The sequence below is a fragment of the Poecilia formosa genome, unplaced genomic scaffold, assembly GCF_000485575.1.
Source record: "Poecilia formosa unplaced genomic scaffold, Poecilia_formosa-5.1.2 Scaffold11, whole genome shotgun sequence".
Lineage (NCBI taxonomy): Eukaryota > Metazoa > Chordata > Actinopteri > Cyprinodontiformes > Poeciliidae > Poecilia > Poecilia formosa.
The window spans coordinates 663,180-680,665 of record NW_006799950.1 but is presented as its reverse complement, the minus strand read 5'-3'; the positions used below and the strand labels follow the sequence as shown (position 1 = coordinate 680,665).

Sequence of the window (17,486 nt, the reverse complement as noted above, 5' to 3'; positions counted from 1 at the left end):
CCCACAGACACGCTCGCACATACACAGAGATCTGAGGTTCGCCTTCGCCAAGGTGGAAAGAGAGGAGCTGAGCCCAGGCAGGCAGGTCCAGAAAACAAAGTGCGTGTTTCGTCTATGGGGTCCCGACGCTTCAGGGCTGAAAGTGCTCGAAAATAAAGACACAAGTGTTTACCTTTAATAGGAAGCAAGCACGTACAGCGACTTCAAAGCAAGGACGATACAGTATAGAGGAGAATTTTCCCTCCGTGCATGCTTGTGTACAGAATCAAACACACATGCTCGTCCTGCAACACAAAACCCACATAATAGATCGGGTGCATGCACACTCTCGTGCATGCATAGACGCGCACACACACACGTGCATACACAAAAGTGTCTTGGGGAATTTGACCTTTTCCCAAAAGCCTCCCTTTCCTGCCTTTGGCTCCCCTCCCCCTATGGCTGTGTGAAGACTGAAGGGGTCAAGGGTTAGGTTTTGGGGGGCTGAAGATTAGGTTTCACATGACTGAGCACCTTTGTTGGGGCAGGCCGGCAGAAAGGAAACGTCCAGGAGGGTAGCTCTGTCTGTCTGAGAGGAGAGAAAGACGAGAGAGGGGGTGGAGAAAGGGGAGAGGACGGACGGATGGACAGGCGGGCCGGTGGAAGGACAAGGCTTTAGTTGAAGTTGAAGTCTGAAGCTGAAGTGCAAGATCAAGGAGGAAGTGGAAGAGGAGGCAGAGCCAGGGAAAGAAAGTGAGAGCACAAATGAGAAAAGCAGAATGACTTTATCCCAAAACTTCCCCTCTCTCTCTCTCTCTCTCTCTCTCGCTCCTTTCCTGACCATGTGGCTTCTGCATNTCTCATTCTTGTCTTGACCATGTGGCTTCTGCATGGAACCGGAGCCAGCAAGCGTCCTCAGTGGCCGCGCCAATCTGCCCTGTGACCACACAGTAAGAAGAAAGTCCCGGCCAAAACAGTAAAATGGATCACAGCAGAACCAACCCCCACACCCTTCCCCCTCCTGCTCTTCCTCCTCCTCCTCCTCCCCCGGTCTCACCACTTCACAACATCTGAGACATGGTCTGCCCGCTAGACAATATGCGCTGTAGCTGGCAGGGAACGACTTGGCAGAGTCCTGGATTACCTCGCTTATGAAGTATTGCTTTTAAACGTCTGCGTGTGTGACTTTTCTCTCTTTCTCTCTCTCTCTTGCTCTCTCTCTTTTTCAGAATTAGAGAGAGGGATTTTAACAACGTGCAACAGTTTAAACAAAATGACTCACAGAGGTGGGACTGGTACTTCTGATGGCTTCCAGATAAGGTGAAAACTTTGACCTCCGAGTGAAAAAGGACTTGGGGGCTGGAAGGGGTCGAAAAGATCACATGCAGGCCTTAGTTGAGAGAGATTTTTTTCTGTTTTTGTCCTGTATGATCACAAATTACCCCCAACGTTTGATTCTGACATCTTGGACAATGCGTTCATGAAACTTTGATTGCACCGTCTTATTTGTTTGTGCTGCTTTAGGCACTAACATGCAGAGGGGGGACAATCCTCGTCGTGGCCATCAGGATTTAAGTGACGACTGCAATGTTTGGCACTGGTACGCGTTTGTCTGTCAGTGACGGGGTTTCCTTTTGCACGCTGCAGGGTTGGCTCAATCCAAAGCACGGACAGACTTAAGGGGAAGGTGAAGGAGGTGGACCGGGAACGGTCAAAAGATTCCAGAGACAGACTGACCGACCTTGAACCTCAGAGGTTACGATGGCACCATTATTTTTTATTGTTCCCTTGCTGTACAGCAGATTACGCTTTGTGTTTTTATGTTTTGCATATGACGTTGTCTGTTACCAGCAGATGCACTCACAAGCATGCAAATGGCTGGGCTGGTTTATACCTTTGTAATGCATGCGTAGTGTTTCCCAGGTGCAACGCTCGCAGTGTTTATATAGCCAGTAAAAAAAGGGTCATATTACCAGCGCCCTCTGACTTGTGTGTGCCTTTTTATTGCAGGTGTATGCGTGTGTGTGTGTGTGTGTATAACTTGAATCCTGCGTGCACAATTAGAGACAGCAAGGTCTCTATTTACTGTCCTGTGAATAAAGAGCTAAACTTCACCCTTTGGCCTCTTTATGCCTCTATATCTCATTGTCAGTAAGGCTGGACAGTAACTCAGCAAATACATACTTTACAGGCTGTAAACCGTCACCAATAAAGGATCTGGAGTTATTGATTCTGGCGAATAACTAACTGAAAAGCATGTGGAAACTGTCTCCCTTTCTACTCCACACTGCATACAGTTGTAAAAGCATTCCTGTCCCTTTAACTTTTTTTTATTTTTTTTTACATTTGTTCACATTACAGCCACAAACTACAGTGTATTTTACTGATTATTTATGTGATAAGCCAACACGAAAATGATAAACAGTTTTTTGTTTTTTTTTTTGGAAATCATGCAGAAAAATTGTGGTTCTTCACATTTTTCATAATTTACCAGAGTAGCTGGTTAGATTGCATTTAGGCCCAGACTTTGACTGGGTCATTTTAACACATGCATACACTTAGCTCCAAGTCATTCTGTTGTTGCTCTTACTGTATGTTTAGGGTCACCAGTAGGCAAAACTCCACTCCAGTCAACTTTTTGCCCAATATTTAGCTCTAACCAATCAACTCTGACCAGAATTAGAATAATTGTCATTAAAAAAAAAAAAAATGATTTCCACTTCACAGCTGGAACATTTTTAGTGTCTGTCTATCTCATAAAATCCTAAATCCTGTTGTGAGGTAATAGAAAGTGAAAAAGTTCAAGGGGTGTAAATACATTTTTGAAAAGCATGTGATGCTTTAGTTACCCAAACAGCTCAGAGTCGCTACATTATAATTAAACAGATGTGAATCTCAGTCTAATGTTAAATTGAATTGTTTCTCAGAGTTTTGACATGTCTTACTGTACGATTTACATATTTCTGGGAAGACGGGCTGCAACAGAAGAAGCACAGAATTCAGAAATGTATATAATACATTTTATTATTATTATCAAGACAAAAATGGCTGAGTGAAGAAAACAGCTGAAAATAGAGTGGCATTTCCATAAACTGAAAACGAAAACAACAACAAACTTGTAAGTCGAGCAAAAAACTCATAGATGTTGGACAATGACTTTTGGTCATCAAAACTAAGCGGTCACAATTCATCAAGGAGGGAGAAGAACTGAACTGATCTGTTTCTGCAGTGACTCTGTTCTGAACAGAGCAGGTGTTTGTTTGTATAGTCATAATAAATAACGTCGGCCTATGCCAGGGGCCGACTTCAAGTTCAGTTCAGAGCAAATGGCTCGAAGGCAAATACAGGACAGAATTGAATCTTAAGTTGTACCCCAACACCAGAGGTATGACGGCATGTACCTACATTTCTGTTTGTGATTTTACTCCTTGCATATGAGTTGTACCATCTTCAAATCAAAAAGCACCATGGTCTGTTTTGTCTATGAAAGAAAACTTTTTCAGGTTGATATTGGACTGATTGCATATGATAAAATGTAATTTTTTTTTTATTATATTTTTTTTAAACGACAGCTGGAATGTTTTCAGGTGGTACATGACAGTAAAAAGTTGGCTACCAAGAAAAACCCAACAATAGCTTGTATTACTGCATATAAAATGGCAGGAGAGAAAAAAAAATATATAGAAAAAAATATATATATAAACAAACTAAAAGGATATTTACAACCACCTGTTTTTCCCTCAGTGTGGCCACTTCCCCAAGCGGGACTGCCTGAAAAGGCCATCATATGACCTATCACCCTTTGGGGAACGCCACAACTTTTTTTATTTTTCAAAAAAAAAAAAAAAACATACTTTTTTTTCCCCCCGAGCATACAAATTATTCACACTAGATTATCCTGCCAAATTAAGAAAATATACGGTGGCAGCTTGTTGGGATTTTTTTTTTCACTACAGAAAAAAAAAGAGTACATTGAAACCTTTAAAGAGTACAAGCAAAACAGTTAAAAAATAAAGGCTCCAACATAAATACTATAAGTGCCTAAGCTAAGTGAACATTAATTTCAAATACCGTTCTAAATACAAGAAAAAAGTAGACCATAGATGTGTTATGAACATAGGAACTTACAAGAGTGTGCATTTTCCTATGCATTTTAGGTTCTCTCTTCTATATATTTATATATCATAAATCTCTCCTCAATGCAAATTTTTGTTCAACCTGAAGACATTTATTTCATAATAAAGGCAAAAAGATGAGAGACATGTTTTTTTTCTTGTTTTTTTTTTTTTTCTTTTTTCTTGTTTTTTTTTACACAATTCATTACAGAGTGATCAAGTCCTGGATGCTACCACGACAGATTAGAGAAACATCAAAAAAAAAAAAAAAAATTAAATAAGGTTCTCCCCAAAAAAAGTGTTACCTAAAACAGATTTTATTTACTTTTTTAATCAAATTTTACTCCTCTGAGTTGTATTATGTTTAACGTTTGTATGGCAATTCCTGCATTTATACCTCCAAAAGCAAAATCCCTGTTTAGCTCTCAGAAGGAAACATGGCTGGCAAATGTCTCTAGATCAAAACCTTTTTCTTTTTTCCTCTTCTTTTTTTTTTTTTTCCAATGTTAATGCTAAGCAATGACACCACACTAATCTGTCAGCATAAGAGCAAGTTTTCCCTTGAGCGCCCAACTGTAAACTGGGAAAATTGAACAGTGCATGTAAGGTAGCGCCAGATCTGGAATCTGGATCCTCATTTTATACTCAACCGACTGTACCTCCGATTAGAGAGACAGATACAGAATCCAAGGCAGAGTGACAAGTGCTATATTATCATCATCATTGACAAAGGATGGAGATAAAAAAATAATAGAAAAACAGCCTCCATTAGGAGGAAAACGTTTAGAAAAATTGACCTTTTTAGAAATAAAACTTGTGTGAACAGGGGGTGTTTTATTTTTTGTTTTGTTTTTTTAAGAATTAAAATTTCCTTTTGGAATAGTTTTTGATGCAAAAGGTTTCGGATTTCTTTAATGTTTCAAAAGTATATCAGATGTTTGGAACTTTAGAGACACTTGTTAAACTCGATCAAAAGAGATGCACCAATTCATCAACCAGAGTCAAACAATTTTCTGACGGTTAAATACCGAAAATCTGCACCATTTGCGATCTACAAACTCGTCAATTGTTTTTGGGGTCCACTTTTCTCTTTTAGTTTAACTGAAATCAGACGTAGGGTTACAGACATGTGCTTTGATGCTTTCATGGAGATAAGTGCTGCATTTTCTTTTTTTCAATTCTCCAGGGCCTGTAACATAACTGTTTCTTTGTTATGCTTTTTGTCTGTAGAAAAAATATGAGCTGTCAAAATTGTAGATGAATAGTCGAAAAAAAAAAAAAAATAATGAAATCATTATCGGCCAGAAAAAAAATAAATAACTGAGGGTGGCTTTCTACCAATCACCCACCCTCACTCTTCCTTACAAAAGTCACCAAAGGCCTCCTGACGCTTGTTAAACCCAATCATTGCAGACGCCTTAATCAGTTGACCAGAAACCAGAATAGACCAATTTTCCACAGGTAAAACTACTGAAAAATTTCCACCATAAATCCTCAAACCATTTTCAGTCTATAAGCCACACTGTTAATGCCTTTCTTTTTAAATGAGATCAAGATTAGGGTTCAATGATCTGATGCATTTTCAGATGGATTCAAAACTAATGCGTCAAAGAATTAACAGCACTTTTTTTTTTCTATTTTATGTGCAATGGTCTGAGAGGAAAAACAAAAAAAAAAGTGGAATCTGTCTAAATCGGAATCAGCAGGTCAGACCTCAAAAGAAAACCAGCAACAGGTAACAGACATGAAAGGTGTGATTGGTGCATCTCTACTGTCCATCTACCGTCAGGCTCTAAAACCCACCCACCAAATCACTCACCTATAATCTGTCTGAATCACCAGGACTAAATCCCGTTTTATCTTCGAGCGACTGCTGACATTACAGTCTGAGCGGCTAACACAAAAGGAAAAAAAAAAAATCTGTGCTGCTTACAAAATAACACTTGCATTTTTAATTTTCAAAGAAAAATAATCACTCTGGAACCTTTAAGAGCTTCATGTTGGTTAAAACAACTTGTCAAAGTACCTTTTTTTTTTTTTTCCTCAGTTGTACCAAACACAAACACCAAAACCAGAAACCTCTGACCCCTTTTAAGCATGTAACATGCCAGTAAACAGATTTGTAATCATGAACGCATTAATATGCATGAGTCAGGTAGTTAAACGATTTACCAGAGATATGCAAAATTCAGTTTATTTTTTTCTAGGTTTGTTTCAGCTGGTTCCCTATGTTTTGCAAAGTAAAAAAAAAAAAACAAACAAAAAAAAAACAGGTTGTGCAGGTGCTTGATGCAAGGACCTGCATCTTCCTGTGTATTGTAATCATTTATAGCTGAAACTCCGAGCTTATAGCAAAAAGGAGAATTAACCATTGCAGGTAAAATATCCAAGGCACTCTTTATCGTCATGTCACACCACATTATTAGTTTAGTTTCATTGATGTTTGTAAAAGAAATATTTAAACTAGTGCCCAGCATTTGATAGGCAGCCCAATTTTATATACATATGGATATATATCTCATCTCAATGTTGCATGGAAAATCTTTCACAAAGATTGGTTTTATGTTTGACCCTGCTCGTCTTGATGTTTTGACAATATGACACTGTCTACTATGTTTGAACACAAAGCTGTACATGATATGTAAAACAGTATGTACTGTATGCAGCTTGGGTTATAACTAACTGTATTGTTTGTTTTTTTTGTTTGTTTTCTTTTTTGTTATGCTGAGAAAAATCAAAAGTATCAACAGCAACACATGTACAACCAAAAATCCTCCAGCTAAGGACAAATTTTCTCTTTAAATAGCCAAAACACACCAAGCATGCTGTCCAGTTACAAAAAATACAAAATGTGTAAATTATTGCACAATAAAAAGGCTCAAAAAGTTCTGATGCAATAGTATTGCCCAGTACTGGATCATGCATCAAGTTTTCTCCAGAAGGGGATGGAGAGCAGGGCTGCACGGCATTCTGGTGTCTAACCCTGTTTCTTTTCCCCATTGCTCATTGGCTACAAAGCCTGGGTTGCTTTTTAGCTGGGGGGGTGGAGGGGATTGGAGAGAGAACTGCTCTTTGCCTATTCAGTTTTAATGTCATTAGCCAGAGGGCGGTCACTGTGCCACTTCTTCATGTGTTTTTCTAGAGTGCTGTACACACTGAAAGGCATGTGGCAAATTTCACATTTGTACACGTCCTTGCCCATCTGTCCGTGGGTCTTCATGTGGCGGGTGAGTTTTGAGCTCTGGGCACACGCGTAGCTGCACAGCTCGCACTTGTACGGCCGCTCTCCAGTGTGGCTGCGTCGGTGCACCGTCAGGTTGCTGCAGTTCTTGAACACCTTGCCGCAAAATTCACAGGTGTCGCTGCGGCGGCCGTCCTTGGAGCTCGGCCGCCCGTTTCCGCTGCCACCGTGCGGCGTGCTGGCGCCGCTGCCCGTGCCGCTCCGTCCTGAAGGGGCCCGTTCCCCGTCGAGTTCACCAGGTGGGGTGGAGTAGCGCAAGCTGCCGTTTTCTGACGAGTGCTCGGATGAGGAGGTAAAGGGTGATTGTCTGGAGTCCCCACCTGTAAAACTGATGAAGGGGTCCTTGAGTTGTCGGGAGGCGGCGTAGCCAGCTAGCCATTGAGAATAGACGTTTTCTGTGTTTGGGATGGTTGGCGTAGGGGGGTCAAGGTCTTTTTCCACCTTGATGCGTTTGGATAGCGGGCTCAGTGAGCCAGGACTGATGCCACCGCCCAGAAGCTTTCTAGAGAGGCTGTCGTTGGATAGTGGTCCCAGGCCGTTCATGGCAGTAGTCGATGCGTCATCTGCTCGGTCTAACTCGACAGCCGAGTCGTCATCGCCGTGCTCTCTAGACAAGCTCCGGTGATGCGGGTGTAGAGCGTTGCTGTTCTGGTGGTGGCGGGCCCCTTCCAGCCGCAGGCTGAAGCGATAGTTGTTCCTTCCCCCCTCTTCAACTCTAGCCTTGCTGTCGATTTCCTCCTCATCGCCTTCCTCCTCTTCCTCCTCCTCCTCTTCTTCCTCGTCTTCCTCCTCCTCTTCGTCTTCCTCCTCCTCCTCCTCCTCTTCATTTTCAGGCATAATTCCGTTGTTCTCAGTCTTGAACTTGGCCACCACTGACTTGAGTGCATCCGTGGCACTGCCCAGTATGTCGCTTGTACCAGGTTCAGGCGAACTGGCAGTCGAGAGGCCGTCGTCTGACTTGGCATTGAGCGCCGACGACTTGTTCTGACAGTGCGTCTTCATGTGACGCTTTAGCTTGCTGGCCTGTGTGCAGGCGTGGTTGCAGAGGTGACACTTGAATGGCTTTTCCCCCGTGTGACTTCTCCGGTGAACGATAAGGTTACTCTGGAACTTGAAGGTCTTACCGCAGAACTCGCAAGACTTTGCCTTGAGAGGAGTGCCTGGCTGAACTGCATTTGATACAGGATTGGGGGTGGAGCGTGAGCCAGACGGGGACTGAGAGGTGGATAGGGGAGGCGTAGCTGTAAATGGAGGCTTAGAACCTGGCTGGAATGGCTGGAGCAGCCGTTGCATAGGGTTAGGTCTGTTAGGGGAGAGAGGCGGAGAACCCCCCGTGGCATTCCCAGCAAGCTCCCTCAGACGTCTAGAGAAGTCCATGCTCTGAGGAGGTTCTAATGGCACTGAGTTCAGCCTCATCACTCTGTCGAAGGCGCTAGGATGGTGGGTTGCCAGGGCGAGATCATCCGGGCTGAGATGGTGGCGTGGCGGTGGGCTGAAGAGCGGAGGGGTGCGGGGGTAACGGCCCTCGCGCGGCGTGGATACTGAATCCCGGCCAGACCCTGATCCCGGCATCCTTAAGAGGCTGTAAGGGCTGCCGTCAGCCAAGTGCACGGCGTGGAGGGGCGGCTGAGAGGAGGCGCAGTCACCCCCCATCCCAGGAGCGGCAGCTACACGTGGGGTGAGAGGACTGCCAGGTTCGCTCTCCAGATAGATGCGGATGCCGTGAGTGTTCTGGGCGTGCTGGAGCAGGAACCAGGCACTGGTGAAGGGCTGCTTGCATGTGGTGCAGGTGTAACTGCTGGGCTCATCTTTATCTGACAAAAACAAAACAAACAAAAAAAAAACAAACACACACAGAGAAAATTAAGTTAGAAAAGCATTAAATAAAAAAAAAAGACACTGCTGGATAAAATCTACAACATATATGGTGATCAATTTAAAAAATATCCTTCTTTCTTTTAATGCACTTCAACAAAAATAGCCGAAAATAAATAAGAAATTCACAATATTTTTAAATGAAACAGAAACTACACTGTGAACATCTTACGATTTGACCAAAAAGGACAATAAGTCGAGATTTGTAAATGACAAAATATTTTCAGCACATTAATTAAAAAACACAGGGCGTATCTCATGCCGCCAATGCACAATTTATACAGATGAGAGGGCACAGAAATAATTCAAACAGTAATTGACTTTCAATTGCACTTGTACACTGACCTGAGATTTGCTTGACAATGCACGCCTAATCTCGTTAAACACACTCATCTTCCCTCCACTACTCTGTTTACAAAATTAACAATTCCAAAGTGGGACATGTATCGAATGCTGCGTATTAACGATGAATACAAATAAGAGGTCACATGTTAATAATTGTACCACTGTTTATCACAAAAAACCACACATTCACAGGAAATAAAAGCCACGAGAAAAACTGTGTCCGCGTGTCAGTGTGTGGGTGGGGAGGCTCCTTTGAAAATGCATTTCATGCATTGCTTTTCTATTTCTGATATTTCATGCTTTATGGATTTATTTAAATCCTCTCAGGTGAATAGAAAAGGAGAAAAGGGGGGAAGCAGAAGTGAGAGCTATGCAAAATAAGAAGCATCCACCGCTTGCAAATGTGCTCCTTCTTTCATCTTTTGCCGTTTTTTTTCCTTTCTTCTCTCTCTCTCTTTTTTTCCCCCCCCACTGCAGGCCATTCTTCTAAAGTCATTTGCAGACACTGAACCCGAAATCCACAGCACCTTCTATGCAAGCGAGGACGAACGAGAGACGGGGAGAGAGAGAAAGATAGTCCAATGTATGACGGGGAGCGCATGTGTTTTAAGCCGGCCACGGCTTAGAGAGACAAAGCGGGAAGAAGAGGGCAGAGAAAGAGCAGAAAGGAGAGATGCTGTGGTCGAGTTGTAGCGAAAAGAGTTTGATGTTTTGTGGCTTCGCCTGCTATCTCGTGTGTCCGCAGCCACGGAGGCCCCCCTCCGAAGTCTCCCACTTAAAGAACATAATGCTGTGTAAAATGTGCACCAAATCAAATCTCCACACAAACCTTTCTCTCCTGACTGAAAAGAGTTGGAAGGGGGTATAATGGTAAATTATGGATCATTACAATCTGCAAAAATTACAGTTAATTGCTGCCACCTGCAATGGGCTTTGACCCACTATGGAATTTTTCCATCATAAAAAAGCCATTTGCCCATACGCTTTTTTGCTCTCACTCGTTCCCTTCCTCCTCTCTCTCATAAGCACAAATAAAATGTGCCAGTTACATTAACACACACTTCCTGATTATGTGTGTGTGTGTGTGTGTGTGTGTGTGTTTTTATGGCTTTAAAAGGAGAGCCCATGTATCCCCCCCATAAAAACGGCTGCAATAACCTGTGTCCTGCTGTACGTTTTCCTTTGATTTGTAGCCTGCATACGCTAACCCTGATGCTAGCGTAACGTGCAAGCGGACAATGTAAAGGCAGTAGGAGGAAAACATACTCTTTTTCTGCTGTTGTGAATGACTAGGAAGGACAATAAGGGGGTTTGTGCCTTTCAGAGAGAAGAAATCACAGAGGAGTCGGGAAAGTGAATGAAAAAGTCAGGAAGAGGAAGAAAGAGAACTGGAAGTGCGGCATGGAGGGGACAGTCTTCAAGATAACCTAAAGCATTTGTAAAGGACATGTGTGCCGCAGAAGTTTTTATATGTTTATATCTTGAGCGATATAAACATTTGACAAAGTGTGCTCATGCCACAAGCAAGGAATAATAGTTTTTTTTTTTTTTTTGCATCTGAGGAGTTGGACACATTGACGCGAATCAGAAAGTCAGAACAACGGATGTCAAGACAACAATGGCACATAAGATATCTAAATAAGCCCACTATTGTCCTTAATAGCCATCCTCCTGGGAATGGAGAAAAAGTGATTCAAAGGGATAAAGGACGTTTTGACAAGGCGTTTGATGTTTTTCGTTTTTTTATTATTATTATTCGAGAACAGAGGAGCAAAGAACTATGTGAGGGAGGAAGGAGGATCTTACAAACAAGTCTGTCGTCTAATGGAATAAAAGAGAAGCTCCCACTCTCTCTCGGTCTGTTTCTCCCCTTCTAAAAACTTAGTCTGGGGCGAGTTAGGGCTGGAGAGCAGCAGAGCTGAGGCTAATGCTGGATCTCCAGGTCCCTTTGAAATAGGATCAGCAGAGAGGAGAAACCACACTGACAAGCCCTTAGCTGCCATTTCATGGCAAGGGGCTGAAAGAGGGGACTTTAGAAAAGAGAGAGAGAGAGAGAGAGAGGACAAAAGTGTGTGGGAGAACTGAAAGAGAGCACGGAAAATATAGAAAAAACATAAATCAACAATAATCCGGAATGTAGAAAACTAAAGATCAGACAAAAAAAAGGTAAAGTATTTTTGAACCACTCCACATATTGCAAGACTGAGAAAAGGGCAGCAAATGTGGTATTGGTTACTCTACTGCCATCGGGAAGATGGCATGATATTGATCAGGGTCATTTTATGATTCCTTAAACTGCAGTCAGTCACTTCACGTACTACTCACACCATCATCACAAGCTGCAAAACAAACTACCATATCATATACACCTGAGTTACATAGTGTAACTCAGGTGTATATGTGTCTAATATAAGTTCATTTCAAACAGCACTCCAAAACTTTTTGTAGTTTCTGAAAGGAAAACTATTATTACCCCTTAAACTTGGTAATCAAGGTCAAGGCAGTGGCTGGATTATGTGTCTAGTTCTGCAGCCCAAGCGGAAGATGAAACGTCAGCAGACGGTCAATAGCTACTGGATTTAGAGCAACAAAAAAAAGAAACCTTAAAATGGGCTTCTGACCCGAATGGCCCTGATTTGTGATCACCTAGCACAAAACTGAAAATTGGATAATTTTACAATCAGTAAATGCTCGAGCAGAAATACTAACACTTTTCTTTGTAAAAAAAAAAAAAAAAAGTTTACAGACGGAAGGTGTCTAAAAATGAAATTGAAGAAAGTGAAAATGCTGTTAAAAATATTAAACTCGACAGTTTTGTTATTTATTTTTAAAATAATCTGGCAGAAAATCTTGGTATCTTATGACCCAATCTAAGGCATAGTTTAAGTTGCTTGCAAAAATAAAATGTCATTGAGTTGTAATTTGCCTTCTAAAAGGGGATGTGCTGTAGTTTTCTTTAAAAGGGATAGGTTTGTACAGATACCTGTAACTTTACTGTGTCTGTAGATTTCCAGTGATGCAGACGTTTACCGAGAGACTGTAAGTTAGGGTTATTTTTCACAAATCATTGTGTTACCATACTATAAACATTTCCATGTTCCAACAACCTCAATTTCTTCAAAAGGCAGCCCAAAATATTCTGCAATCCATAGTTGCAGAGAAATCAGAGTCATCTTACGTCAGTATCACAGAACTTCACAGAAATCTCTGCACCCTTACTGGAAACACACATGGTGAGTCGTTTAATTTTTGCCACCTCTCCCCCCCCTTTAACACACACTGCAGTTCATCAAGAGAGAACAGGTTAGTGGATCGAGCCACGGCGGCGTGCAGCAGTCAGCCGCTAGAGGCGTCGGATGTAGGTACGAAAATAACAACGGCTCGATGTTTTCGGATGTCTATCACACACCTTTGATATGTTCAGTCCCTTACCTTCAGAGGTGCCTGACATAAATTTGCTTCATGGCTTCCTACAATGCCCCACTGGAGTCCTATGAACTCAGCTTTATTTAAACAGCTCACATCTGCCGGGACATGGCCGACTTAATTGGTGATTTACAAACAACCAGAGGTATTTAAAGAGGGAGTTGTCTTTGCAGCCAGATGATAAAACCGTTTATCGAAAGAGGTTACTGATTGCTGTAATGTTAGTGGCCCAACCGAGGCATGTCCACAAACTCATAAAAAAATGGTAAGAGATTACTTGAGTATAGTCTTGAAACAGTCTCCACCCTCAGATGTACCCTCAAACTTTCTGCTCCTACTTTTAAAAGTTGCCAGACTTGTCTTGACCTCTAATTCTTTTCTCTTTTTTTTCCGTTTGTTTGCGTTGTCCTTGACCAACCCCAGTAGTCATCTAAGGCCGTCCTAGTGTGACCATGTTGCTTTCACTGATATTGGTCATTAAGCTAATGGAGGAACAAGCTAACAGGATTAGCTTGCGGGTCCTCCAAAAGGAGACGGAGGAAGAGGAACAGAGGAGGATGAAGGCAGAGAGGGGCGGAAGACACGGGGGACGCAGCATGTCACGGCCGTTCCTCAAAGTTACCAGTCGCTACGGCTTGATGGAGCACTTACAAACACCTGAAAAGTGATTATGCTAATACAGGTCCTTGCCAATATTCATAAGTGTTTATAGGTGTTGGAGTGAGTGCTTTGGGAGGAAGGAGGCTTGTCAGTACAGTGCCTCTTAAGAGTGCCTTTAGCCGTAACTGGCGTTAATGTGATTACTACTCTGTTTATGTCATTAGAGTATTCACAGTCAGGAATTGGACAGGGGTGAAGGGTGAAGCAGGAGAGGACATGTTGAGGGAAAAGACTGTGGCCCTCTTCTTGTCTAAAGTCCCTCTCTTCTAAATGACTTTCAGCAGTGTTTAAAAGCGTTCTTAGCTAATTGTTTATTAGCAGTTTCAGAGATAAACCAAATAAGTCTCATCGTATGCTGATGTGTCAAGCAAACTTTACAGGATTGGTCTTCTTTCTTACTTCACTAACTCTGTGTCACTGTTTCCTTGCTGCACATCCAGGCTCATACACACTTCTTTGTCCTGGGCACGCATACCTGGACATACGGGGGAGAAAAAAAACTTGTCTGACCAACACTTGTTTCTGAGATAAAGATGAGTGCAAGGAATACGCTTCACTCAACAGAAAACCAGCCAACACCGGCGGGTGTTGGAATTACACGCGTTACCGCTGGGCGAAATCTACTCCTGGCTGCTGGATGATTCACAAGAAGAGAGAGAAAAAACAGAGAGGACACAGGGAAGAGGTTGGAAGCGAAAAGAGCAGAGGTGCACAAGATCTGAGGAAGAAAAGCCGGTTTTGGCAGGAAAAGGCAAAAAGGGAAATGCGCGATTGTAAGATAAAGACGCATGGTGGACGTGAAGGGTCTGTGCCCGGTTATAAAGTAACCTGCTGGCTGTTGGCTTTGTCTTACCTTTCCTTCCCCCCGTCTCATTCTCATGAAAGTTGATAAGAGCAACTGTGGAAGTGAGGAGTTGCTCTGAGCTACTAGCAAACCATTATAGACGGATGGCACCCACACAGGGACCAATGAAGGCAATGCACCATACACAACAGACTAATTTGTATGTGCATGCTGGGGAAGACGGTATTTTTCGTAAAGATACGCCTTGGCACACTCTTTTATGCTGCTTATGCACACTCAGTGTGAGCTACCGACATGGCATTTTCAATAAATGTGTATGTGTGTGTGTGTGAGCGAGAGAGAGAAAAAGAGAAACAGAGAATGGAAAATTGTAACAGTGCTCGCCACAATCATTTCAAAATTAGCATAGCTCCGCACTGTCTGTTTCCCTGCGTGACCTTACTCTCTTTGATCTCCGCTCGGTTGAACTGAGTTTGAACTGACCATACAACCCAAACATCTACCAATGCATCCATCTATATTCCTTCATATATTGCTCCATCCATCCGTTTGTGACTAATCTCCGTATGAGCAGATCCATGCCTGGATGCGACTCGGGTCCAGAAGAGCTTTCCAACAGGCTCGGCCAGCTCCGTCTACGACACAGATTCTTATTTCCTCTCTGCTCAGCAGCGTCGGAGGGAGAGGCCTGACACTATTGTTTCTCGTGCCGGCTCTAATAGTACAGTGAAAAGACCTGCGGGCCTCTAAGCTTACCCGGTTTAATTAAACGGACCGTCACTTATGTAAGCGTCCGCGGAGATTATTTGTCAAGCTGGGAGCCGCTTCGCAGGATCAAACCGCCATCGACACGAGAAAAAAAAAAGCCAATGCTCTGTAGACGAGTAATTAAATGGAGAGGAATCAAAGAAACACTTTGAACGCAAAAAATATACAGGTACATAAGAAGACATATTCAAAAGCAGGACTATTTTTGGATGTGGGCAATATCCCAGATGGGCGAGAAGTCTCTGGCTTGCTTCAGAGGGGAAATGTGAAGAGCGCTCTGTCAAAGAAAAGATATGTCTCAATAACCTGCAGCTTGAAGGGGAAGAGCAGAGTAAAATTATGCTAAAAAAAAAATCTTACTGTACTTCAACTAAATGGAGTAAAGTAAAATAAAAATGTAGCCATCTTTTGCCCTCTTTGATATGAAAATACATCCAACAACATTCAGATAAGTGCGTCATCCCAGTTTAAAACGCTATGACAAGATAGCCTCCGCACGACATGGGGCCAGCAGCCTCAGCTTCGCTATCTCTGCATAGCTCAGCTCATGACAGGCTGCCATCCCTGCAGAAAGGATGGAGGGGGACCGGGGAGGTCGGCTAGCTGCACATTTCTGCATAAATCTCCAGATAGATAGCATCAGGAGAAAAGAAACAGGGGAGGGAGGCCGGCAAGCAGTGAAGGATGATAAGGCCCCCAGGGCAGGGCATTCGACACTGTCAAAACCGTTTCTTCGCCGGCTATTGGACGAGTGGAGCGCGTTATTAGCCTGCATACCATTTGCCGGGATGCGATTCGGCTTCACCGGAGCATACAGCGCCCTGTATCTGACCTCTCCTCTTTCCTCTTCCTTGACATGCGGAGAGATGGACAGAACATCACAAACATCGAGGAAAAAGAAAAAAAAAAGGACTACGGAGATCTGAAGTGGACGCTTCGCTTTGATCAACAGCACCTTCAGCAAGATGAGGCGCTAGCAGAAACTATGAGGAGGATGGAGAATTTGTTTTGAAATTAGTAAAAAAATAAAAAAAAAACGCCTGCAGGATAGTGGCTTGAAGTGACAAAATTACGGCAAAGGATTTTTGCATAAAGAAGCAAAGGCTTCACTGGGCTGCCTTCATGTAAATTCACATTTACTGAACACAAAATAAATTAAAAAAAACATGGAGCTTTTTGACGTACTTGGTTATTCTGCAAACAAATAACCCACATTTTTGTCTTTTTGAGGCCGAACAACATCAGCAAGAGTGAAAACGCATGTCTTAATAGTTCCTCGCCATTTCCCTTTGTCTTTTTCACATACTGTAACATTTCTTCTGCAGAATAGTTTAATGGGAATGTTATATGACATATGATGGGAGAGTGAAAGAATAAATAAATAAAAAAAATCTAAAACATTTGGTAGACATTTGTAATTAGCCAATTCTGAATCATCAGTTTTGTAGAAATTATAGCTCCCAGTCTTTCAGGGTGTCAACCTGCAGGCTTTCCACTTCTAGACTAAAATATCTTGCCTTTTTTTTTTTGCAGAATATCTCAAGCTCAGTTAGACTGGATGAAGAGAATCTATGATCAGCAATTTAGCAGCCTGGCCGTTGCCTTCCGGTGCAACTCTGCTCAAAAAGAAATTCATCCACCACAGTCTGCGCTTTCTCCCCTCGACTTGGATTGTCTCTGGTCGATTTTCGACCGGACCGATCAGCGAAGAAAAGAGAAGAAGCGGACGATGATTTTCTGCGTTGGCAGCGAAGGAAATCGGCACTTTGCAGTGGAGGATGGTTGTTTCCAGCACAGGCAACTTTATGTCAACATCTTTAACGTCAAACTGGCACATTACAGACATCACGAGCAAACATCGGTGACTGGGTAAAATTTACAACCTCAACACAGTCCACGCCTTCAGGAAACAAACAACGTAGATCAAGGGGCTGTTTTTTTTTTTTTTTTTTACCATGGTAGCAATTTATAAACCTCGTCACAGATTTTCAGCTGTATTTCGGCTGAACTTTGACTGAGCCAATTCTAAGACATCAATAAGCTTTTTAAAACCATTTCATCCTAGTTCAGCATGATGCTGCCACTTCGTTTCTCAGGCTGATGTGCTGTGTGAGGTTTCTGAAACTACTATAACAGACCAATATCACTTTTACATGTCGGTCTGTTACATAAAATTCCTGCTAAAATACGCTTTTCTGTTCTAGCTTGACAAAATGCTATCCGGTTTAAGGGCTTTTAAAACTTCAGGGTATTGTAAACGTTTTTATAAAAA

General features: G+C 42.5%; 1 protein-coding gene across 1 annotated transcript in view; it reads right to left on the bottom strand.

Moving 5' to 3' along the window:
* Positions 1-3,542: 3,542 nt before the first annotated feature.
* Positions 3,543-17,486, bottom strand: part of LOC103131637 (B-cell lymphoma/leukemia 11A-like) — a 45,130-nt gene continuing 31,186 nt past the window's right edge. Inside the window, exon 3 of the mRNA XM_007543332.2 lies at positions 3,543-9,149. Coding sequence (XP_007543394.1) covers positions 7,171-9,149 — 1,979 coding nt within the window. The 3' untranslated portion in view covers positions 3,543-7,170. The remainder of the gene's footprint in view (positions 9,150-17,486) is intronic.